This window comes from Pogoniulus pusillus, unplaced genomic scaffold (genome assembly GCF_015220805.1).
Source record: "Pogoniulus pusillus isolate bPogPus1 unplaced genomic scaffold, bPogPus1.pri scaffold_47_arrow_ctg1, whole genome shotgun sequence".
NCBI classification, from domain to species: Eukaryota; Metazoa; Chordata; class Aves; order Piciformes; family Lybiidae; genus Pogoniulus; species Pogoniulus pusillus.
The window spans coordinates 1,165,632-1,192,006 of NW_026974707.1; the positions used below are offsets into that span (position 1 = coordinate 1,165,632).

The 26,375-nt window shown below is 48.7% G+C and overlaps 2 protein-coding genes across 2 annotated transcripts in view; both read left to right on the top strand.

Annotated features, from left to right (window-relative positions):
- LOC135174134 (gastrula zinc finger protein XlCGF17.1-like) overlaps nt 1-26,375 on the top strand; it is an 872,006-nt gene that overhangs the window by 409,227 nt on the left and 436,404 nt on the right. The gene's annotated exons all lie outside the window — the stretch shown is intronic.
- LOC135174155 (olfactory receptor 14C36-like) lies at nt 17,793-18,488 on the top strand. Its single transcript, XM_064141395.1, has one exon. The coding sequence runs from the start codon at nt 17,793-17,795 to the stop codon at nt 18,486-18,488; it is 696 nt and encodes a 231-aa protein (XP_063997465.1).

Sequence of the window (26,375 nt, forward strand, 5' to 3'; positions counted from 1 at the left end):
AGTTCGAACCCCCAGCCAGCAGACCAGAAACCTGTTAGTTCTAAGGCAGATCTGAACTCACAGACCTCAGGCCAGACCCCCAATGACTCAAACCCTCCAGCAGATGCGTCCAAGTCTGTTGCTGTGCAGGCCTTTTTGGTTGTAGCAATTGGTAAATGGGATACTCTTTCAAGCATGTCTTCTACAGACGAATTCCAAGGAAGGTTAAGTAGTATAGCTTTAGTTTTTGCATTTGTGTTTTCAAAAGTCACAGTCTTTAACAGATGTAATTTTAATTCCTTAGTCATATCTGGGGTTGCATTCAATGAAGCAACTACCGTATCAATAAAAGAGGCATAGTGTTGTAGGCAGGAGGCTGGTGAGAGGTGAGATCGGGGTACTGACGAGTCGACTCAGCAGCTAGCTACGCAGTACACTTTATTAGGACAGTGCAATGCCTTAAATAGTACTCAGAGAAGGCGTGCACAGTCAGCCTGGGGCTGGCACAAGTGGACAGTACAGATTGGCTCAGAGTTATGTGTAAGGTGCAGATAGGTTGCCCTGTGTCAAAACAAACTGTGGTGTCCGCCCCAGGGGGCTGTGTTGTGGAGGGCCTGTAGGCCCAAAAGCAGGTGTATTTATGCCAGCTTTGCCTGGACATGTCTCTGCCTGCACCAGGGGTAAACAAGAACAAAGGGACACCTGATTGTGTAAGTCCCCACACGCCACACGCCCAGATCGGGCCTGCCTGGTGCTGGGCCCATGTGATTCCCATACCTGGAGTCCAGGCCTGTGGGTTTTACCCAGTGTGGTAAGGTTCGGCTGACTGCCAACCTGATTGGTCATTCAAGTGGCCAATGAGACCATAGAATCTCGGCCCACATTTGATAAATAGGGGTGCACAGGCTCACGTGCAAGGCTTCCTCACATTACTTGCAGCTCTGCCATGTGCTTGCTTGCCTGCCTGCATACTTCCTTGCAGCTTTATGCCTGCCTTTGTATGAATGCCTGGTGTGCACATTGCTGTGGATTGCCAGGAGCTGACCCACTTTTCTGTGTTCGATTGGCCTGAGGAGCAAGCATTGGACCCGTGCTCAGACTGCACGGAATCCTGCCTCTGCACCTGGAGATCCTGCCTGCGTACCCCTGGAGAGAACAGCCAGCAGAATCCAGCAGCAGTAAGGCCAGAGTCTACCATTTCCCCTGACGCCAGAGGATTCCAGCCTAAAGGTCCACAGGCAGAGACCCTGAAGAATTGAACACTTGCCATAGGCTGACGCGGCCCTGGAGGGTGATTAATAATTGATAAGAATTGTAAGTAGATGCCTCTGTAATTTATATTACCTCTGCCATAAAGCAGAGAGCAGTTTTCAGCTCAGCTTTGCTGGGCAAGCAATATAAGTCCTCAGATGGCATTGAGCCATGGGGAAACTTTCTTTCTCTGTTAAGTTTGAATGTTTGCTGGTTAATAAGTTTTCTGCAGATTTATATCCTAGAATGTCTCCATAACAGTGTAAAGAACCCTGTAATATTAAAGTTCAGTGGTTGGGGGTGGTGAAAATTGAAATATTGGAAGTTAATAAATACTTATTTTTTATAAATATCCTCTCTCATTAATTTCTCCCCTCCACCAAATTGGCATAGGCACTGGGAAACCCCATCCACAACAGGATGGTAGGCTGAGCCCCCTGCAGGTGTGTGTGGGTTGCTCACTGTTTACAGCTTAGCTTCAAGGACACTTCCCAGCATGAGTTCTCATGTTTACCAGCTCATGTCCTGCTGTGGGAGAAATCTCCCACAATACCCCCTTTTTTTTTTTTTTTGGGCAACCCAGGTCTGATCTCACATAGGCTGTGTTCGACACAGGCATGAATGACACAGGTGCAAATCAATAATGCTAAAGGTAAAAGAGAATACATCTGTTAGAGCCTTTTTGCTGGTGGCAATAGTCTGGCAAGCTAACCACCCAAGCTCAGCTAACAATCCCAAAATCCTGTTCTGCAAGAGACAGTAAGTCAAATGTTCAAAAACCCAAAAGTCCAGACGAACACCACAGTCACAGGAGAGTGCAGATGTGCCACGTCTTTGCTGGTGCTGTGTGGCAGTCGATGATGTAGAGTCGATGATGTATTCCTCCTCAGACTCCCATTGTTCTGGATTCACTCCATAATTCTCAGAAATCTTGATGTTTCATTATATTCCTTAGCTATGAGTTGTGTCTGTCCATTGTGCTGAAGAACTACTAACTTCTAAATATGATACAAAGATATGCCCTAGATGTTACCTTCAGGCTTCCTACTAGGCCTTTCCTCACAGTTCTTTATTTATTTTTAAAAAATTTAAGGCAGTGTTTCTCATCTTTTTGCAGGGCCCTTGCAAAAGGTAACAAGCATGTTGCCATCTGTGCCAATTAAGTGGGCTTTGGCCTTTACAACAGGTGCTAAACCAAATCTCTATTTTGCTGTTACCCATTTCATTAAACCAGAATCACTGAAAACTCATGAAAATACCCAAATTCATTAACCATGATCAAAACCTTGCAATCCATACACATGTAACCATCATTTCAATACTCCTTTCAAGATCTTGCCACAACTCTGCCATCTGAGCAAGACTTCTGCTCACTTTAAGGTGACAGGCTGGTCATAGCAAGCTGGTCTCCTTCTAAGGCCTGAGAACATAAATGGTCAAACACAAACAAATACAAAAACAAAAACAAAAGCAAACATATTCAGTGCCCAGGCTAACAAATCCATTGACCTTGTCTGTGTGATGTGACTGGAGAAACTGCAGACTTTCTTCGTACCTCCTTCTTTGTCTTTCTACCTCACTTTTTCCCCCTTCTTTTTTTTTGTTTGTTTGTTCATTTGTACATGATCCTAATGGTATCAAAATATACAGAAAAATTCTAAAAAAAATTCTATAACATTCCTACATGCTAAAAATCCTACAATTGTCATATTACAAACTCGTAGCCTCAGCTACATTATCTTAACAACTTAAAGATCTAGGAAATGAAGGAAATAGGAGAAAAAGGAAAGAAAATTCAAGAAGTGTGGTACCACAGCAGACTCAGAATCAGCATAGAGGAGGAATAAGATCCTCCTAGAAATTCTGATACAATTAATAACCATTTAACATCCTATTCAGTAAACTCCTAACCTCTAAGATCCAGTGCAATCAAAAGGATAGAAACATCATCCAGATTGACATCAATACTCATATAGGTAGCAAGATACAAAAAAAAAAAAAATCTGTCGCTTTAAGAGTCAAGTGACCTGACTCCTGCCAGGGGAGGGAGGGGTGTAGGAGGGCCGTGCTGATCGTGCACCAGGGGAGGGAGGTGGGGGACGGTCTCCCAGTTCCACAGGGAAGGAGGAGGGAGGGAGGGGAGTGCACTTCTCTGGCAGGTGCAGGGGGGAGGAGGGGGCATGTGGGCATGAAACCAACAACAGAACCACAAGCGTGGGGGGTGACTGCTTCACTGATCGCTGAGCTCCAACTCTGTAAGCAGGGAGGAAATGGGGCTCCGCTGAGCTCCGCAGGAGTGGGGGGTGGGGGAATGGGCTCCACTGAGCTCCGCAGGCAGGGTGGGGGTAATGGCGCCAGCAGTGGGGGGCCTCACATTCCCAGCAGATTCACCGATCACAAGCAAGGGGGGGGGGGGAGTGACAGGTTCGCCGATTGCCAAGACTCCAAAAGGGAGGGGAGGGGCTGCTGCTTCCAGAAGGCCCCCGTCTCTACAGCAACTGCTGCTTCCGGAAGGCGCCCGTCTTTACGGCAATGCCTGTCTTTAATGTAATAGTCCTATTTTTGTAGAAATTGCTGGATTTAATGGCTTCTCCTGATCTAATATCAGGCCACCTGAAAACAAAAAAAACCCAGCTTTTCCTGGTGAATCTCAGGCCTCCTGCCAGGTGCCCACCACCAGCAGGGGGCGCCTGAAAATGAAAAGGAGTAAAAACGGCTTTCCCCACCATGGGGCATCCTAGCATCCGATCCCTCCCGTCTCTGCCAGCTCCTTACCGTGTGGAGGTGAAGTAACACTTCAGCCCCTTATCAGGGCCCCAACAGCCTATCGGCCAGGCTTAGGGCTTTGTTGATTGTAGCCTGGAGGCCTCTCAATGGTCCAGGATGCAGGCCTCAACGCGTGGCCATGTAGCGATACAGTGGTTCAATTAGCCTGTTCAGGTGCCATTTGTTGGAGGCAGGAGGCTGGTGAGAGGCGAGATCGGTGTACTGACGAGTCGACTCAGCAGCTTCTATGCAGCAGTGCGTCTTATTAAGGCAATGCAGCGTCTTAAATAATACTCAGAGAAGGTGTGCACAATCAGTTTGGGGATGCAAGTGGACAGTACAGATTGGCTCAGAGTCATGTGTAAGGTGAAGATAGGTTGCCCTGTGTCAAAACAACCTGTGGTGTTCACCCCAGAGGGCAGGCCAGCTCAGCCCCCTGCAGGTGATCATGGGTTGCTCACTGTTTACAACTAAGCTTCCTTGAGTGAGCAGTAGCTCAAGGACACCTCCCAGCACGAGTTCTCATGTTTACCAGGCCACAAGTCCATGGGACCAGATGGGATCCATCCCAGGGTGCTGAGAGAGCTGGCAGCTGAGCTGGCCAAGCTGCTCTCCATCATTGTCCAGCTGTCCTGGCTCACCGGAGAGGTCCCAGGAGGCTGGAAACTGCCAACGTGATCCCAATCCACAAGAAGGGTTGGATGGAGGAACCTGGGAACTACAGACCTGTCAGCCTGACCTCAGTGCCAGGGAAACTGATGGAGCAGGTTATCTTGGGGACAATAACTGCTCACCTGAGGGATGGCCAAGGGCTCAGGTCCAGCCAGCATGGGTTTAGGAAGGGCAGATCCTGCCTCTCCAACCTGATCTCCTTCTATGATCAGGTGACCCGCTTGGTGGCTGTGGGGAGGCCTGTGGATGTGGTCTATCTGGACTTCAGCAAGGCCTTTGACACTGTCCCCCACAGCAAACTGCTGGCTAAGCTATCAGCCCACGGCTTGGATGGGAACACTCTGTGCTGGGTTAGGAACTGGCTGGAGGGCCGGACGCAGAGAGTGGTGGTGAATGGTGCCACATCCAGCTGGCGGCCAGTCACTAGTGGTGTCCCTCAGGGATCTGTGCTGGGCCCCATCCTCTTTAATGTCTTCATAGATGATCTGGATGAGGGCATGGAGTCAGTCATCAGCAAGTTTGCAGATGACACTAAGCTGGGGGCAGATGTGGCTGGTTTAGAAGGCAAAAGGGCTCTGCAGTGGGACCTTGACCGCCTGGACAGATGGGCAGAGTCCAAGGGGATGGTGTTCAACAGCTCCAAGTGCTGGGTGCTGCACTTTGGCCACAACAACCCCATGCAGAGATACAGGCTGGGGTCGGAGCGGCTGGAGAGCAGCCAAACAGAGAGGGATCTGGGGGTACTGATTGATACCCACCTGAACGTGAGCCAGCAGTGTGCCCAGGTGGCCAAGAGAGCCAATGGCATCCTGGTCTGCATCAGGAATAGTGTGGTCAGCAGGGGCAGGGAGGTCATTCTGCCCCTGTACTCTGCACTGGTTAGACCACACCTTGAGTACTGTGTTCAGTTCTGGGCCCCCCCAGTTTAGGAGGGACATTGAGATGTGTGATGGTTTGGGGGTTACCCCGCCCCCCCAACACTTTTGAATTTGCCCCAGCTAACTCAGACGGACCCTGGGAATATAGATGAAGCAATTTATTTACAGCTAGCAGAATTCACAGCAGCTATTTACAATATATACAGTTATATACAATTATATACAGAAATATACAAAGGATAAACAATACAAAAGCACAACTCCCCTCCCAGAAACCTGAGTCCCCAGGAGGGGCTCTCAAACCACCCCAACACCTCCCCCCCGGCCCTCTCAGCCTTACCCCAGTTCTCAGGAAGAAGAGAGGTGCAGCCAAGAGGTTAGGGAGCAAGGTTAGTAGGAGCAGGGTTAATGAGATGTGACCAGGTCTAAGGCAAAAGCAAGAGTGAGAAACAAAAATGGAGAATGTTTTTCTTCTTCTTCCAGAGTTCTCAGCGTGACTGTGAGAGAAGTTGACATCAATTGTTTTTCATTTCACTGCCCGTTATCTAGTTCTTGTACCAAAACATTCTAGCTTGCTTCAAACTAGCACAAGATGCTTGAGTGTGTCCAGAGAAGGGCGATTAGGCTGGGGAGAGGCCTTGAGCACAAGCCCTACGAGGAGAGGCTGAGGGAGCTGGGATTGTTTAGCCTGGAGAAGAGGAGGCTCAGGGGTGACCTTATTGCTGTCTACAACTACCTGAGGGGTGGTTGTGGCCAGGAGGAGGTTGCTCTCTTCTCTCAGGTGGCCAGCACCAGAACGAGAGGACACAGCCTCAGGCTATGCCAGGGGAAATTTAGGCTGGAGGTGAGGAGAAAGTTCTTCACTGAGAGAGTCATTGGGCACTGGAATGGGCTGCCTGGGGAGGTGGTGGAGTCGCCGTCCCTGGGGCTGTTCAAGGCAGGATTGGACATGGCACTTGGTGCCATGGTCTAGCCTTGAGCTCTGTGGTAAAGGGTTGGACTTGATGATCTATGAGGTCTCTTCCAACCTTGGTGATGCTGTGATACTGTGATACATCCTGCTGCAGGAGAATTCTCCCACACAGCACGGGTTGCTCATGTTTATCATTTCATGTCCTGTTAGCAATAATCTCTCCACAAGTTTAAAATGCAATACAGAAACACAACAGCCCTCCAGAAACCAGAGTCCCCAGGAGGGGCTCTCAACCACGCTTCCATCTTCTCCCCACCCCTCTGCCTTACCCCAGACTGTGACTTCAAGGTACTGTGGAGGGTCAGCAAGGGGGGTTAGGAAGCAGAAGGATTAGTCACACAGATGGCAAATTAGTGTGAGGAAGTTCAGCCCAAAAGACAGAGAGAGACTCTGTTATCTGTATTTATGTTCTTGTTCTTATCCATCTCAGGAAACCTATGAGCGCAGCAGATTTCACCATTGTTTCCTTTTCACAGCCTGAAAGCTAATTCTTCTCACCAAAATATCCCAGCTAGGCCCAAACTGGCACATTCAGTTCCTCTCTACCAGCACCTCCAGCTCTCTCTTTGCCTGGCCGCTCTCAGCCACTCTGTCCCCAGCCTGTAGTGCTGCTTGGGGTTGTTGTGGCCAAAGTGTAGGACCCTGCACTTAGCCTTGTTAAATGTCATTCCAATGGCCTCTGCCCACCTATCCAGCCTGTCAAGGTCCCTCTGCAGGGCCCTCCTAACCTCCAGCAGATTGACACCTGCTCCGTGCTTGGTGGCATCTGCAAACTTAATGATGATGATGCCTTGTCCCAGTTGTGCTAGTTAGAAGCAAGCTAGAATATTTTGGTAAAAGAACTAGATAACGGGCAATGAAATGAAAACGATGTCAACTTCTCTCACAGTCTCGCTGAGAGCTCTGGGAAGAAGAAGTAAACTTTCTCCATTTTGTTTCTCACTCTTGCTTTTGCCGTAGACCAAGACACATCTTTCTAGCATCACTGCTTTCTAAACTTGCTCCCTAACCTCTTGGCCGCACCTCTCTTCTTCCTGAGAACTGGGGTAAGGTTGAGAGGGACGGGGGAGGTGTTGGGGTGGTTTGAGAGCCCCTCCTGGGGACTCAGGTTTCTGGGAGGGGAGTTGTGCTTTTGTATTGTTTATCCTTGTATATTTCTGTATATAATTGTATATAACTGTATATAGTGTAAATAGCTGCTTGTAAATTCTGCTAGCTGTAAATAAATTGCTTCATCTATATTCCCAGGGTCCGTCTGAGTTAGCTGGGGCAAATACAAAGTGTGGGGGGGTGGGTAAGAGCCCAAACCATCACATTTTTTAATTGGCTTTCCCAACGTGGGGCTAGATATTTTTGAGTGATTGGAAATTAGCTCTGGGAATTAAGATGAAGCTAATCAAGCAACTATTGTATTTGTTTGGGGCATTGCTCTGGTCTGGTTTTGTTTTCTTGGCATTTAGTTGGATAAAAGCTCAAATTGTTGCTTATTTTATTGATCTGGCTTATAATAAGGCTAAAGCTAAGGTTTCAGATATGTTCTGGAGCTGGGGGTGATTTGATTCTTGGTTTGCTGGTTTAATATCTCTGAGAATAATTACCAAGGATATTACAGGAGCTCTGGTCAATAATGTGACAATCAATGGAAATTCTGCTTTAAATATGGCTCTAATGAGAGTTATTCAGCCTAAGACAGGAATTCCAACTGTTTGCTTAGGGACATGCTCGTGTAAAACTGTTTTGCTACTCACAGTTTTAATATTTTGCCTCAGTGATTTTTAATATTCATATTAATTTGGCATTATTGGTGAAAAATTCAAAACGAGCTTCTGTAAGAACTAGGAAAAATTCTGTGTCTCAGAAGCAGTCTCTTTCACAGCAAAACAAGGGAACACAGTTATCGGCTTCCCCCTTGCCAGCCTCTGCCCCTCCTTCTCCAAGTGCTGGGAACACAGCCAATGTTCCCGCCAATAACATAAACAATGATAAGGATAACAAAAACAATCCACAGAGTTTGGCAGGAGCCCTAGGAGGACAGGGCAGGTACCCAAGGGTCAGAGTGTGTTCTAATAACACATCAGGGTTGGCAGGCATCCCAGGAAGACAGGCAAATAATCCCACTAATGCTGGTAATGCTAGCCCAGTCAGTCCAAATCCTAATGACAACCAGCTCAGCCAATTTGAATCCCTAGCCAGCAGACCAGAACCAAAATCCTCCTGTTAAAAGCAAGGCAGATTTGAACTCACAAGCTCCAGGTCAGACCCCCAATGATTCAAATGCTCCAGGTCAGACCCCTAATGATTCAAATCCTCCAGCAGACACATCCAAGTCTGTTGCTGTTCAGGGTTTTCTGGCACCTGCTAAGGCAAAAGCTAAGATAAAGTGTGGTTCACAGGAGGATGGAAAACAGGGGACCCTCTGTGATAAGCAGCAAGGAGAAGAGGAAGAGGAGGCAGTTAGTCTGCGAGACCTTGCAAATGTGCTGAAACAACAATACTCAAGTGAGAGAGTGCTGTGGAGGTTAGCTGCCAAGAGAGAGGATAGTTTCCCATGAGTTTAGGAATGCTATGAGGAAGATTGTGTTAGGCCCAGTACCACCAGAGCAACAGAGGAACAGGAGGAAGATGACATCCAGGGCTCCAAGGATCCACTCAGAGACGTCAGGGGAGGTTAGGAAGGAATACTCAAGGGGAATCAGTGAGCCAATCCTAAGCTGGCTAGTGAGATGCCGTGGCATTGGTGCTAATGCTCTGCAGGTAGAGACAAGTCTGCCAAGCAGCTGGGACCACTCACTAAGGAGAGTGGAGTGGACAAATACCTGGCAAGTCCTCTTGGTAGGGGTTAGCTTATGGACACCCTCCTGTTGGCTGTGGCTATGAGATATCCTTCCCGAGATGATTTGCCATCGGTTGCCAAGAAGTGGAACACCATTGAGCAGGGAATTAAGCTTCTGAAGGAGTTTGCTGTGAAGGAAGGCTTTATGGAGATCATGGCACTCATGAGCCTGATGATATTCCTTTGGGAACAGGTCTCATGAAGAAGCTATTAAGCTTGCTCCTTCATCCTATGCTAACATCTTGGCCAGTAAATTTCTAGCAAGGAGTGATAATGGAAGGTCTTTCACTGTTGGTGAATTCACTGACCAGCTCAGGAAGATTGAGGACAGCTTGTCACATTCTGGTATAATCTGTGCCATAAAGACTATGACTACAGAGCTTAAAGATGGTATTAGGGATGGCATTAAAGAGAGCATGAAAGAACTGAAGGAGAATCTCAAAAACATTGCCAATCTGATCAAGCATACCATTCCTGCATCATCTGAATGGGTGCATGTTTCTGTCGTCAGGAACAGACGCCCACCTCCTGCAAGGCAATTCCAGCCCAGGAGGAGACAAATTCCACCCAGACATCAGCAATCACGTGCGTCACTGTGGATACTTCTGCATGACACATATGGTGAGAACATGAACAAGTGGGATGGTAAACCTACTTCAGCTCTTTCAAAGAGGGTCAGGGATCTGCAGAGTGGCAGAAACAGAGGCAGTAATGCCAGGAAAGTAGCTGTCACTTCTTCAGTTCCTGAGAGCAACTGCAATTGTTCCAACAGTTGCAGTTCCTCTCACAACAACACCAATCATTGTGTACACCCCACATGCCATGTTCAGCATTAGGGGTGCCCTGCCTCCAGCCAGGAGGAGGAAAGGGATAGTGGAGAGAACCGAATCTTTTGGAATGTATCCATCAGGTGGCCTGGCAGTTCAAGAGTTCGAAAATACAGGGCTTTAGTTGACACAGGTGCTCAGTGTACTTTATTGCCATCTAATTGCAAAGGGACAGAGTCCATATCTACTTCTGGAATCACTGGTGGATCTCAAGAGTTAACTAAGATACAGGCTGAGATCAGTTTAACTGGTAAAGAGTGGAAGACACATACTATTGTAACTGGTCCTGATGCGCCTTGCATTTTGGGAATTGACTTTTTGAGGCAAGGTTGTTTCAAAGATCCTAAAGGTCACAAATGGGCTTTTGGAATAGAATCTGTAGAGATTGAGGATGATAAATTGAAATTGTCCATTAGACCTGAACTTTCTGATGAATCCGCAGTTGTGGAACATCATGACATAGAGGACCTGGAAGTGCCAATTGCAACTCAAACTGTTCATCATAGGCAGTACAGAACTAACCGTGACTCTTTGTTGCCCATTCATCAGCTGATTCATCAACTGGAGAGTCAGGCTGCCATCGAGAAAGCTCATTCACCTTTCAACAGTCCCATCTGGCCTGTGCGTAAACCTACGGGCGACTGGAGACTCACAGTTGACTTTCGTGCCCTCAATGAGGTGACGTCACCCATGAGTGCAGCTGTGCCGGACATGCTGGAACTCCAGTAAAAGCTGGAATCGAAGGAGGGCTAAATGGTATGCAACCATAGACATTGCTAATGCTTTCTTTTCTATTCCCATAGCAAGAGGAGTGCAGGCCACAGTTTGCATTCACCTGGAGAGGAATCCAGTACCAGTTCAACCGTTTGCCTCAGGGGGTTAAACATAGCTCAACCATCTGTCACTCAGTCCATCCACAATGCACTGAGAAAAGGTAAAGCTCCAGAGCACATCCAGAACATTGAGCGACATCATTGTGTGGGGCCAAACTGCTGAGGAAGTCTTCGAGAAGGGTATCAAAAGTCATTGACATTTTGTTGCAAGCAGGTTATTGCCATTAAGAGAGACAAGGTCCAAAGGACCTGCCAGATAAATTCAGTTTCTGGGGAGTGCGGTGGCAGAGATGGTCGCCGTTACATTCCTCAGATGTGATTAATAAAGTCTCTACCATGGGCAGTTCCCACCAGTAAGAAGGACACACTTTCTTTTCTTAGTGTGGTGGGATTTTGGAGACTATGCATTCCTGGTTTCAATCAGATTGTCAAACCTCTGCATGATGTGACTCGTAAGAGAAACAATTTCGAATGGAGACTTTGAACAACAAGCACCTTTGATCAGATCAAGCGAGAAATAGTCCATGCAGTGGCTTGGGACCTGTGAGATCTGGTCCAGACATTAAGAACATTCTGTACATGGCTGCCAGTGACAATGGTCCAACTGTGAGTCTTTGGCAGAAGCTCCAAATGAGACATGTGATCTGTCCACTGTGGTTTCTGGGGACGTGGTTACAGAGGTTCAGAGACAAATACACTGCAGACTGAGAAGAGATTCTAGCAGCCTATGAAGGAGTGAAAGCATCTTTTGAAGTGATTGGAACTGAGTCACAATTGCTGTTAGCTCCTAGACTGCCAGTTCTAAACTGGATGTTCAAAGGCAAAGGTTCAGCACCACATCATGCTACAGATGCAACCTGGTCTAAATGGATGGCTTTGATAACCCAATGTGTACGAATTGGGGGTAATCGTTGACCCACCTGGTCTGGTGGAGGTGATCACCAACTGCCGAAGGCACAGACTGTCCCAAACCTCCAGAGGAGAAAATAACTCGTGCTGAGGAAGCTCCTCCCTATGGTGATCTCTCTGATCAGGAAAAGAACTATGCTTTGTTCACAGATGGTTCCTGTCGTCTTGTTGGGAACAAGCGAATATGGAAGCCAGCAGTCTGGAGTCCTACCAGGAGAGTTACCGAAACAAAAGATGGCAAAGCAAAGAAAAATCCAGTCAGTTTGCTGAGGTAAAAGCTGTTCAACTTGCTCTTGATGTGGCTGAACGTGAGAATTGGCCTATCCTTTACCTCTACACCGACTCATGGATGGTAGCCAATGCTCTATGGGGTTGGCTGAAGGACTGGAAGAAGCATGGTTGGCAGAGGAAAGGAAAGCCTATCTGGTGTGCTGATCTATGGCAGGACATTGATGCACGACTGGAGAGAAGTCCAGTGAAGGTGCGGCACGTAGATGTACACATGCCTAAGAGCAGAGCCACTGAGGAACACCAACATAAGCGGAAGGCAGACCAAGCTGCTAAGATTGCTCAAGTTGATACCAACTCTGAACTTGACATTGACCTTGATTGGAAACACCGAGGTGAGCTGTTCTTAGCTCGGTGGGCCCATGATTCATCTGGACATCAAGGCAGAGATGGAACATACCCGATGGGCTCTCGCTATAGGTCAATTGACTTGTCCATGGACGCTGTCACCCAAGTCATCCATGACTGTGACATTTGTGCTGCTATTAAGCAGGCTAAGCGAATCAAGCCCCTATGGTATGGTGAGAGATGGTCAAAGTACAGGTATGATGAAGCCTGGCAGATTGACTACATCACTTTACCTCGATCTCGTTCTGGCAAGCAGTATGTGCTGACGATGGTAGAAGCCAGCACTGGATGGTTGGAAACCTATCCAGTTCCACATGCTACTGCACGTAACACCATTGTTGGTTTGGGAAGAGACAGATCTTGTGGAGACATGGAACTCCAGAGAGAATCGAGTCAGACAATGGCACTCATTTCAAGAACAATCTTGTGAAAAACTGGGCCAAAGAGCATGGCATTGAATGGATCTATCACATACCCTACATGCACCAGCTTCATGGAAGATTGAACGCTACAATGGTTTGTTGAAATCCACCCTAAAAGCCATGGGGGGTGGGAACTCTGAAAAACTGGGACAAACATTTAGCACAAGCTACCTGTGTTTGGTAAATAGTAGAGGTTCAGTAAGCATAGCAGGACCTGCACAATCAGATTTGTCCAAACAGTAGAGACGGTGATAAAGTTCCTGTTGTACATGAAAAGAATCTTTAGGGAAAACTGTTTGGGTATTTTCTCCTTTGGGTGAAGGGAAACCTGTCCGAGGGGTGGGTTTCTGCTGAAGGTCCTGGTCATACATACTGGGTAATGCAGGAGAATGGTGAAATCCAGTTGTATTCCACAGAGAAATCTAACCTTAGCTGAGAGAGTTTAAATTCAAGCTGTTAGGAGTTTTCTGTTCTAGGTAACATCGGCGCCCAACACTGAGAGAATCTACGATAGAATCTACAGTACGTGAGCACGAACCCAACATCATCTGGGGAGTGGCCCTGTTTCTGAGCTTTTGAATCACCTACATCTGATTGAAGAGTGAACTGAACTTGTATATATTGTTTTATGTGTAAATATTTGTTTGGATCAATTGGATAATTCTCAGTGATACTCTGAGCGAAGTAGACAAGGGGTGGATTGTGCTAGTTAGAAGTCAAGCTAGGAATATTTTGGTAAAAGAACTAGATAACGGGCAGTGAAAATGAAAACAATTGATGTCAACATTCTCTCACAGTCTCGCTGAGAGAGCTCTGTGAAGAAAAAGTAAACTTTCTCCATTTTGTCTCTCACTCTTGCTTTTGCCTTAGAACCAAGACACATCTTTCTAGCATCACTGCTTTCTAAACTTGCTCCATAACCTCTTCGCCGCACCTCTCTTCTTCTGAGAACTGGGTAAGGTGAGAGGGCCAGGGGAGGTGTTGCGGGGGTTGTGGTTTGAGAGCCCTTCCTGGGGGGGACTTCAGGTTTCTTGGAGGGGAGTTGTGCTTTTTGTATTGTTTATCCTTTGTATATTTCTGTATATAATTGTATATAACTGTTATAATTGTAAATAGCTGCTTGTAAAATTCTGCTAGCTGTAAATAAATTGCTTCATCTATATTCCCAGGGTCCGTCTGAGTTAGCTGGAGCAAATACAAAGTGTGGGGGGGCGGGTAAGAGCCAAAACCATCACACCAGTGTAAACTGCTTTGCCTGATCTCACCATGATGCAGTCTGAGACCTACACCCCAGAACAAAAGGATCCAGTGGCATCACCCAGTACAGAAGATCATAGCAGTGCAAACGGCATCTCCTGATCTCCCACTACAGGCACAGTTTCATAGCCTAGAGCAAAGTTAAAGCCTTGGCATTCTTGCAGTTCCAACTGCAATCCTCCCAGTGAAACCAAGAACAGGACTCCTTCCCAGGTACAGATGGTGGCCACTCCCAGTAGCCAGCTACACCACCTGAAGCCCTTCAACCACTTAGGCAGGAACTTATCCAGTACAAACCTGGGCCAAATCCCATTACAAACTGAGTCCCAGTTTGTTTGTAGCTGGAGGTTCTGCTCTGTCCCATCACCATCAGAAAGGTTACTGCTGCCTCTGGGAGGGACCTTTCCAACTGCCCTGGGATGGAGCAAACCCTGCACACAGTGAAGAAGGCCAAGTGCCCATGGGCTGTGGTAGGAGGAGGTGTGGCTGCCTAGATAGAGGGTTTGTCCTCCTCACTGACTCAGCACTGTGTGGGCCACATCTGGATTCTTGCTGGTGAAAGCTCATTGGTCTGGAGGAGTGCAGAGAACTGCAGAGGGTTACAGAGGAGATCTGGCAGGATGCATTTGTGTCAAAACCTTGCCCTTTGTGTTTCATAACCTAAACTCAGGGTTTTCCTCACCTGCACTTGCACCTGACTGCAATCATGAGCTCCAATGAACTACTCTAATGACTCTTACAGAAGCCTTTGGCAGTAACAACCCTCATTGGGAACCTATTAATACTTCAGGTTTTTTGCTTCTGACTTGGACTTCTTGAGAGGCTTGTTTCAGCCTCCTGGTAGTACTTGAGGATCATGGACTCAGACCCAATACTCCATGGGCTCATTAAAATCCTGAAGAGCCACATCCCAGCCTTCTATTTCTTGTCAAGATTCCTGCAGCTGATTAAGTGTCTATTACACAAAGCACTGATAGTTACTTTAAAGGGTACAGTTCATTACTTTTAGCAGGATTTGTCCCTTTTCAAAGCAAATCAAAGTAAAACCTGATAAAGTTTCATGGTGAGTAGCACACTCTGCATCCATCTGCCAAGTACAGGATGTGACTAATGGCGAAAATGCCACTACAGGAAACTTGCTTTTTGGTTCTGGAGTTGGATTTTGTCCTTGCTCCTTCTTTTGGAGGCCACAAAGTGTGATAGAATTTCCTGCACTGGTTATTGCTCATGCCCACACCTCACTGCCCCCAGAGGAGCCCAGAGCCACACATGAGGGACAGAATCTGCATTGCCAGAGGTGGGGGCCAGGGCTCAGCCCTTTGGTTTAATAAAACATCTTTATATTTACTCAGCATTAGAACAACCTCACCCTGCCTTTCCTGACCTCTCACCACTGCCTCCAGTACTCTGCTCTAATCAGGCCTTTGAGATGCCTTCCCAGTAGTGTACCTCAGTGGGATCCATTTACATTACAAGAAACTTCAGAGTTTGAATCTCACTCTGACTTCTTGAGATGTTTATGTAGTTTCCTATCAGGCTCAGGGGTTTTCATGGCACCAAAGCCACCAGAGGGGTCATTAAAATGCCTTGGACTGGTCCTCTGGTGCTGAGCACGGCCAGGCTTCTGGGTTGAAAGGAGCTGCTGGCAGGTGGACAGCACTGCAGAGGGACAGCTCTGCAAAGGAGCACCTCCTCTGCACAGTGCAGAAGGGCTCAGGGGCACTGCCAGCACATCTCAGGGCGACAAGGAAAGCAGAGAGAGCTTGAATGTGGCCAGACTGGAAGGGTGGGTTGAGAGCTCACTGGAGGAGAAGTCACTGCAAGTCCCCTGGCAAGGTGAGTCTGTGGGTGCAGAGCAGTACAGGTGTACGTCTTGAAGGCATCTCCTGCACTGGTCACAGCCATACCTGATGGACTCTGTAAGGAGGACTCCCTGCCCAGAGGCTTTCCTCAGGCCATTGTGAAGAGATGTGCAGCCCTGGGCTGCAGGCAGGGGTGGGCAGGGCTGTCCTGCAGAGCAAGGTCCCTGCAGCCCAGGGACTGTATACTGGGGCAGGGACTCTAATGCCTACCAGCCTCAGCTCTCAGCGTGCTCAGGGAGCCCCCCCCAGCACTGCAGGAAGAAGCTGTAGGTGGAAGGATCTACCTCCATCAGGGCAGGAGAAGGTAGGGCAGCACAAGGTCCTTCTGCTGTGGAGACAGTGCTGTGTGGGTAGCACTGCTCACAGCTCCCTGTCTGCACAGGACCTTCCCAGGAGATTTTCCAAGCAGCACAGGGAGGCAAGGGCCACCTGGCAGACAAGGATCCTGCTCTTTCAGTCTTCTGCTGTAGGTTGTCTGGGTGGGCAATGAGACCTAGAAATTCATCTCTCAATTCAGAAGAGGAACTGACACTTGCAATGCTTTACTCAAAGAGGTCACTCAGAGATTACCAGAAACCAATTCACTGTGGCTCACAGAGAGCATCAGTGTCACTTTTCTAACCTCACCAGGGCTGGTCTGAGGTTCCTGACAGAGCCTGTACACAGGGAGCTGCCTCTAGGAAGTGCCCTGTTGCTGGGAGATGCTTACAGGGCAGAGCTGAGCACACAGAGGGTGGGATGGGCTCTGTGTACAGGCGCAGGGAGGAGACCTGGGCACAGAGAAGCAGCTCCTGACAAATACAGCTCCAGGCAGCAAAGTCCTAGGCAGGGGATGAGAGGTATCTGCTTCCAGAAATGCCTTGGAATGGGAGATCAGGCACCTCCCTGGCATCCTTGGCACTGCAGACACATTTCCCACTGTGACCTTTTGGTCTCCTCTACCAACCAGCAGAGACAGCTCTCTCAGAGCTATGGGGTCAGGTCATGATCTTGCCCCTGGCAGCTGGAGGCTCGGCTGAAGAGTTGCTGGTGTTTGTACAAGAAAAAAGATGATCAAAGTCTTTCATTTCCATCACCTGAGTGGCACCAAGCAGAGCTGAGTGAGGAGCAGGCTCCAAACCAACTCCTCTGCCTTTCTAGCTTTTGTTTCTTTTCTGGAGCACTACAATGTTGTTCCCTGTTTCTCCACCTCTCCATGGGATTAGGATGTGGTCACTTTTTCTTCTGACACTGGCTCTGGGAGTCCTGACCCAGAGTTATCTTTGTGGAAACTAAATGTCCATGATGCATGTGAAGCTATGATGAATGATGCCATTGGTTGGGATTGATGGGGAATGAGCTGAACCCTTCCTCACTCAGCTGAAGGAGAGAGTGTACTATGAGCACTGGAATATTCAGTTTCAGAGAGGCCTCCCCTAACTTGTCACTCCTTTTCCTCCTTGGACAGGTCTCCATGGCCAGAGGCAGGCAATATCCAACAGCAGCTCCATCAGCCACTTCCTCCTCCTGCCATTCCCAGGCACACAGCAGCTGCAGCTGCTGCACTTCTGCCTCTTCCTGGCCACCGACCTGGCTGCCCTCCTGGGCAACAGCCCATCGCCTGGCACCACCACCTGCACACCCCCATGTACTTCTTCCTCCTCAACCTCGCCCTCCTTGATCTGGCCATCATCTCCACCACTGTGCCCAAATCAATGATGAATTCCCTGAGGGACACCACAGACATCTCCTATGCAGGCTGTGCTGCTCAGGTCTTTTTCTTTCTCTTCTTCATTTCAGCAGAGTTTTCTCTCCTCACCATCATGGCCTATGACCGCTACATTGCCATCTGCAGACCCCTGCACTATGGCACCCTCCTGGGCAGCAGAGCTTGTGCCCACATGGCAGCAGCTGCCTGGGCCTGTGGCCTTCTCTATGCTCTGCTGCACACAGCCAATACATTTTCCCTGCCCCTCTGCCATGGCAATGCTGTGCACCAGTTCTTCTGTGAGATCCCCCAGATCCTCAAGCTCCCCTGCTCTAACTCCTTCCTCAGGAAAGTTAGGCTTATTATGGTCACTATCTGTCTAGCCTTTGGCTGTTTTGTGTTCATTGTGGTGTCCTATGTGCAGATCTTCAGGGCAGTGCTGAGGATGCCCTCTCAGCAGGGACGCCACAAAGCCTTTGCCACCTGCCTCCCTCACCTGGCCGTGGTCTCCCTCTTCATCAGCACTGGCATCTTTGCCTACCTGAAGCCCTCTTCCATTTCCTCTCCTTCAAGGAATATGGTTGTGTCTGTTCTGTACTCAGTGGTGCCCCCAGCAGTGAACCCTCTCATCTACAGCCTGAGGAATCAGGAGCTCAGCAATGCTCTAAGCAAATTGATTACTGGAAGCTACCAGCAGCAATAAACTGTTTGTCCTCTTTTGCATAACTGTTCTGATGTCAGTCAATGCAGGCCCAGCCTGGCTTCTGTACTTCTTGCTTGTGGCAGTTTTCACATTTGGAAACATCCTCCTCCTTTCTAATTCACTTTCTGCCTTTCTTTTCTAACCAGGAGTTTATGTAAGGGGAGCTGGCATTTGAAAACGCTAATCCCAAGACCAGGGGTATTTTAGCCACATTGCCTGCAGGGGCATTGGTAGAAGACATGTTAGAGCAGGTGGCTCATGCCAGGGTTGGGAGCAGTACGCGCTTGTGGCAGATGCCGTGCATGCATCTAACCAAGCTGCGGCAGGAGAATTAGCCCAAGTGGTGGGACAGGTGGTCGATTCTGTGCTTGACAGAAAGGTTTTTCTTGTTTTGGTAAAACAGTGGGAGACCTGCCAGACGCCAATGGGCTGCTATCACTGTGGCCATCTGGGCCACACAAGACGATGCTGCTCGATCTCGGTGTGGTGCGACCATTGCCAGTCTCCTGGCCATGCCACAGGAGTCTGCCAGTTGGGAAACTTCAAAGCCAGCACGAGCAGCTGCGCAAAGATAACAACAGCTGTAGCGCAGGACGAGCCGAAGGGTACCTGGACACCCACTACCCAGCCGCCAGCGGGAGCCTCGGGGTTGACTTGGCAACAGCAGTAAGTGTCACTTTGCAGAGTATACAAGTCACGAAAATCCCTACCACTGCTTTGGGTCCCCTTTCTATGTTGCAATGCGCTTTGGGGGGGCTTCTCCTTGGACGGTCATCAGCCGGCCTCAAAGGTCTTATTGTGATACCAGGACTCATCGATGCTGACTTTAAGGGGCCGATAGCCATAATGGCATACACTATTGCCCCGCCCCTGTTTGTCCCTGCTGGCAGTAAAATAGCACAACTTGTTGCATTCTCTAATCAACGGCCGTCAGCTCCCCCTGCCAGTGAGCTGTGGGTAGGAGGGTTTGACTCTATTGGACCACCAATAAGGTTCTGGCCCAGAGACCCATGATCACACTGGAAGTGTCTGCAAATGGGGAAGTGGCAAGACTCTCGGCTATGGTCAACACAGGCGCCAACGTTACCATCATTAATCAGAACCTGTGGCCTCTGGCCTGGCTGCTTACCAGTCCGATGTCTGGCATGATGGGAGTGGGAGGCAGTACAACTGCTCAACAAAATAAAGACCCCGTAGGCCTGTGCTGGAAGGACTGCACCATGCACCAGTGAGTATATGTCATGCCCTTGCCTAACAGCCTGCAAGCACTTATAGGCCATGATGTCCTCAGTCAGGTTGGTGCCACGATTACCACTGATCACAAAGCGCCTTCTCGTTGCAGGCCGCTGCCTGTAAGCCACCACCCTTACCCCATACATGGCACACAGACATACCAGTATGGATAGAGCAGTGGCCTATGACTGTGGAGTGGCTTGAACATGCAAGGGTACTTGTTCAGGAACAACTGAGGGCAGGAGACATTTGACTTTCTGTTAGCCCTTGGAACACCCCTATTTTTGTCATCCCAAAGAAGTCTGGAAAATGGAGACTACTACAGGACCTTCGAGCGGTAAATGACCAGATGCAGCTATGGAGCACTTCAGCCAGGGCTGCCATCACCAAGTATGCTCCTGATAGACTGGTATTTGCTGATAATTGATTTGAAGGACTGCTTCTTCACTATCTCCCTCGCCAAACAAGATTGCCAGCGATTTGCCTTTGCAGTGCCATCTGTGAATAAAGCCAAACCTGTGAGCTGCTATGAGTGGACAGTTTTGCCACAAGGAATGAAGAACTCACCAACCCTCTGCCAATTGTTCGTTGCAAGAGCATTGCAACCCTTACAGAAAAATTGGGTATGTACAATTGTCTATCACTATATGGACGACATTCTTTTTTGTCGTTCACAGCAGGTTGTGCCTGCAGACTTGAAAACGATTGAGGCAGTTTTGCACAAGATGTGTCTGATTGTCGCCCCAGAAAAGATACAGCAGCAGAGCCCTTAGGATTATTTAGGTTGGAAAATTACTGAGGCCACAGTCAGACCACAAAGATTGACTTACGCACAGGACTTGAAAACACTGCCAGATGTCCAAAAGTTTATGGGTGATGTTCAGGTGGTTGGAAAGACAGTGAGAATAGCCAATGAGGACTTAGAACCAATGCTGCCCTCTGTTCCAGGGCACGGATGCGCACAAGCCCATCTCCTTAACCACCCAACAGCAGTTGGCAGTCAAGTCAATAGCTGATAAACTCCTGACCGGGGTGTCCACCCGTCACCTTGCCGACCAACCCCTAGTGCTTCTCTGTGTCAATAGGCAGCAACATACTTTTACACTCATTGCTTAGTGGCAAAAAGAAGAGGGGAAAATTGCTAGGGATAGCACAGATGCCAGTGCCACTGACAATGAGTGGAAAATCGTAGAATGGGTATTCTTGCCCACTCATCCAAAGAACACCACACAGAGCTGTGCAGAGGCACTTGCGGAACTGATTAAAAGGGGTAGGCTTAGAGTCATTGAAATTGATGGAAAGGAGCCAGCTATGATTTATGTACCATTGACCAGTGATCAGCTGGACTGGTGCCTCTACAACTCTGCACCATTACAGGACCCTGTTGGGGTTACAGGGAAGATAAGTAATGCTTATCCAGATGGAATGACCTGGCAGGTGGTTAAAGACCTACAGTGGTTTAGAATTCCAAAATTAAGCCCCATACCTGTACCTGGACAGACAGGGTGTTAGCCAGTGTTGAACGGTTGCTGTGGAGTCAGCTTTGAGATGCTGTGTGACCACTATTACTCCGCTGTAGGTAACTACAGTTACTGCCAGCCACGCTCGTGGCTTCAATAGTTGGCAAAGTGTAAAGTCTGTTTACCATATTTCTGAGGCTTTAAGACCTCTGGGGTTGACTCCGCTGGACCACAGTGGTGTTTTTTGGCAGTGAGGGCATGTAGCTATTACATGTTTAGCATCTGTGATTGAGATCCCGCATCTCTTTGCCAGTGCTTTGGCTCCGATGTGAAGTGACTCATGCAGTATGCATGCATCTTTCAGTGGCCACAATCCTTTTGCTGCAGCATCTGCTCTGTCATTGCTGATTTGAAAAAATCCTTTCATCGGGTTGTGGCTGTTGACATGGATGACTGATATGGTGCCTTTTCTGGAGAACAGTGCTTTTTCTAGCATCAGTGCTGCTGGAGATGTTGATACACCGGCCCTAACATGGCCAAACAGTCTTGCTATGAACATTGAGTCGGTTACGATGTTCAGGTGTTCTGGTTGGGAATAGTCCCACATGTTATACTACAGCTGTTACTTCTAGCTGCTGAACTAAGAGCGTATTTTGTATAGGGTAACACTCCAGGGGGGGCGTAACCCTGAACCTGACCCTAGGGGTCTTGGCCCCTCCCCAGGGGTGGGCCACACTCCAGGTGATGGTTAGCCCACTCCCCCCACTTCCTGTCCTATAAAACAGAGGAGCTTCCTGCTCCCAGTTCTCTTTTCTTCGCTCCCTCTCGACACACACACTCACACAGGCATACCAGCACACCACGTGGCAGCCACGAGACAGAGAACACCATCACATTGCTTGGTTGTATCCACCCTTTTTGTATTTTGCTGTTTTCCCTTCCTTATCCTTTGTAAACTCCCCTACCTCCAATACCTTTTTTCTAAGTTATTCTTAAACTTTTTCTTTTAACTTCCAAATCGAGTGAGATTGATTTATTTGGGGTGTGCTTACCTCTCTCTCTATCTCTGGGAAAGGAGGAGGAAGAGGGGAGGGTACTCTATAAATTCTATAAATTGTCATTGGGTCTATTAAATTTATTAGAGTCTCTGGGAACTTGCATTTGAACCCAAGACAATTTTTTGGCATCTCAATGTGGGGCTAGGTAGAAAGAATTCTTTCAGAGAAGATTTGATTTGAAGTTAAAAAAAAAAAAAAGGGATATTCTGAGAGTCTTAATTATTCACGCTTTTGGATGTCTGTTTTGGTCCTGGGTGTTAAAGTTTATAAGTTAACCATGTCTTCTGATTGTCATTGTTAGGGTCTGGAATATTCTAAGCATTTGCCTGTCCGAGTCGATGCCTATTTCCTGAATTCTGTTAGGAATCTAACTGTGTTTAGAAATGTTTTCTGGAACATGGATCAATCTGAGTATATTGTGTTGGGACACAGAAGCTCCAGATATTTTGGGGGGAGAAATGTACCGAGGATATCAGTGATTTCACTGTGTTTAAATGTGGTTTTGAGAATTTACAATGTAGCTCTGAGTTGGAACACGTGGAGACCTCGTGTGGGTGCCACCATTAGGATGCTTTAGGGGGAGGGGTGGCTCTCACTGCCCTGGCTGCAGCTGTGGGGGGTGGGCGACAGTCAGACTGGTCCCGACGGGCCAGGCAGCCCCGAGCACAGGCACCGCCCCTAGCACGGATCCGCCCTGAGCTCCAACCCTAGTCCTGCCCAGAGCAGCCCCCCAGACCCTGCCCCCACAGCCCAGCCCCATTCACCTCTCCCCCATCACCACGTGGCAAGCCAGAAACCCGAATCCTCCCACAGGCACAGATCCAGGGCAAGGTACCTCATCAGGAACCAGCACCCCCCAGCAACAGCAACCCAGCTGGAAATGGACCTGATAATGGAGTTATCCTTATCAGCTCATGCCCAGAAAAGAAATCAGACACACAAGGCAGGAGTATGCAAGGGCAAATGGACAGTCCCTTTTAGCCTGGCTTTTGAAATGATGGGATGCAGGAGCAGAAACCGTGGACCTAGATCAGAGGGAGGCAAAGCAGCTGGGATCCTTGTCAAGGGATGGGGATGTAGATAAAGAGCTGGGGAGGCTCAATGGTACCCACTCACTTTGGGCCAGGCTTCTCATAGCCGTGAGATACAGATATCCGACCAAGGATGACATGATTTTTCATCCCCTTAAATGGACAGATATGGAACAGGTTATCTCATACCTGAGGCAAATGGCTGTACAGGAGATAATCTATGGGGACGGCCAGATGCCCTCAGACCCTGATGATGTCCGCATGAAGCCAGCCCTCTTAAAGAAACTGACCCAGTGTGCCCCTTCCACATATGCCCCTACACTGGGAGCACTGCTGCTGGGCAGAGACCCCAACAGCCTTCCCACAATCAGGGAGTTTGTGAATGACCTGAGACAGTTTGAAGACAGTTTGTCAAGGAAAACCTTAATTGCCACTGTAGAGACCCTCACCCAAGAAGTGAATGAGCTGAAAGCCTCTTTCTCTGAACCGCAGAAGGCAGAGGACGACTGCTCTTCACCTTCAGAATGGGTGCAAGTCTCAGCTGTAAGGAACACACGCTGCCATACTCCTCCTCCTCCCCGCAGGAGACCAGCCCAGAGCAGACAGGGTACACACAGGGGTTCACTTTGGAGAACACTGTGTGAACATGGGGAAAACATGGACAGATGGCATGGCCAGCCCACCTCAGCTCTATGGGCCAGAGTAAGGGAACTGCAGGGGACAAACACAGGAAGTAACTCCTCCAGAAGAGGGGTTGCCCCAGTGTCCCGCAGGCAGCCCTCTCGCCCAAGAGGTGGTGAAGCCAGTAACTCAGGTCCATGTGCCTCATGCGGTCACACTGCTCAGCATTAGAGGTGCCCTGTCTCCAGCCAGGCAGAGGCCAGGGATAACAGAGTATATTGGGACGTGTTTGTGAAATGGCCTGGCACTTCTGAAGCCGAGAAGTACAGTGCGTTGGTAGACACCGGTGCCCAATGCACTCTGATCCCCTCCAGCCACAGGGAGACAGAAACTATTACAATTGCAGGAGTCACAGGGGGGTCTCAGGAGTTGACTGTGCTGCAGGCTGAGATAAGCCTCACTGGGAATGTGTGGGAGAAGCACACCATAGTAATTGGCCCTGATGCACCTTGCATCCTGGGGATCGACTTTCTCTGGGAAGGGTACTTTAAAGATCCTAAGGGGAACAAGTGGGCATTTGGCATAGCAGCTGTAGAGACTCCAGACAAAGAGCAGTTGTCTGTCATGCTTGGCCTGTCAGATGACCCTTCTGTGGTTGGTACTCACAAGGTGGAAGATGTTAAGTTACCCATTGCTTCTCGTGTAGTTCATCGCAGGCAATACCGCACCAACAGAGACTCCCTGCTACCCATACAGCAGCTGATTCACTGCCTGGAGCAGCAGCTTGTCATCAGCAAGAGCCACTCACCCTTCAACAGCCCGATATGGCCAGTGCAAAAAGAGAATGGGGAATGGAGACTGACTGCGGACTTCAGAGGCCTGAACGAAGTGACTCCTCCAATCAGCGCAGCTGTGCCTGATATGTTGGAGCTGCAGTATGAACTGGAAACGAAAGAAGCCAAATGGTATGCCACAATTGACATTGCTAATGCTTTCTTCTCCATCCCCATTGCAGAAGAATGTAGGCCACAGTTTGCCTTCACCTGGAGAGGAGTCCAGTACCACTGGAAACAGACTGCCTCAAGGGTGGAAGCACAGCCCTACAATCTGCCATAGCATCATCCAGACTGCACTGGAGAAGGGTGGAGCTCCGGAACATCTGCAGTACATCGATGACATCATTGTATGGGGTGAGACAGCAGAGGAGGTCTTTGAGAAGGGTGAGAAGATCATTAATATCCTGTTGGATGCAGGTTTTGCCATTAAGAGAAGCAAAGTGAAAGGGCCTGCCAGAGAGATCCAGTTCCTGGGAGTTCGATGGCAGGATGGCCGACGCCACATCCCTATGGATGTGGTGAATAAAGTAGCCACTATGGTGGAACCCACTAACCGGAAGGAGACACAATCCTTCCTGGGGTTTGTGGGCTTTTGGAAGATGCACATTCCCGGGTACAGTCAAATTGTGAAACCCCTCTTTGACGTTACAAGAAAGAGGAATAACTTTGGGTGGGGACCTGAGCAGCAGGGTGGCATTTGACCAGATCAAACAAGAGGTGATCCATGCCATGGCCTTGGGACCAGTTTGAACCGGCCCAGAGATTAAGAACATTCTCTATACAGCAGCTGGTGAGAATGGTCCTAGCTGGAGCCTATGGCAGAAAGCTCCTGATGAGACACGAGGCCGCCCCACTTGGGTTCTGGAGCAAGGCATATAAAGGCTCAGAGACCAATTATACCCCCACAGAGAAAGAATCCTAGCTGCCCATGAAGGACTTCAAGGACTCTTAACCCATGGACACTTTTTCCCATTTTTGGAGAAGAAGACTTTTCGTAGGAAGGTGGAAGTGGTCTAACCAAGGGGTGGAATGTATAGGGTTAACACTCCAGGGGGGCGTAACCCTGAACCTGACCCTAGGGGTCTTGGCCCTCCCCAGGGGTGGGCCACACTCCAGGTGATGGTTAGCCCACTCCCCCCCACTTCCTGTCCTATAAAACAGAGGAGCTTCCTGCTCCCAGTTCTCTTTCTTCGCTCCCTCTCGACACACACACTCACACTGCATACCAGCACACCACGTGGCAGGCCACGAGACAGAGACACCATCACATTGCTGGGGTTGTATCCATCCCTTTTTGTATTTTGCTGTTTTCCCTTCCTTATCCTTTGTAAACTCACCCCTACCTCCAATACCTTTTTTCTAAGTTATTCTTAACTTTTTCTTTTAAACTTCCAAATCGAGTGAGATTGATTTATTTGGGTGTTGCTTACCTCCTCCTCTATCTCTGGGAAAGGAGGAGAAGAGGGGGAGGGCACTCTATAATTCTATAAATTGTCATTGGGTCTATTAAATTTATTAGAGGTCTCTGGGAACTTGCGTTTGAACCCAAGACAATTATTGTCAGACGCTCTGACACTGCACCATTCTTCTCCTGTCTGCCACACTGCTACCCGCAGTTGAAGTTCATTGAGATGCGTCTCTGAAAACT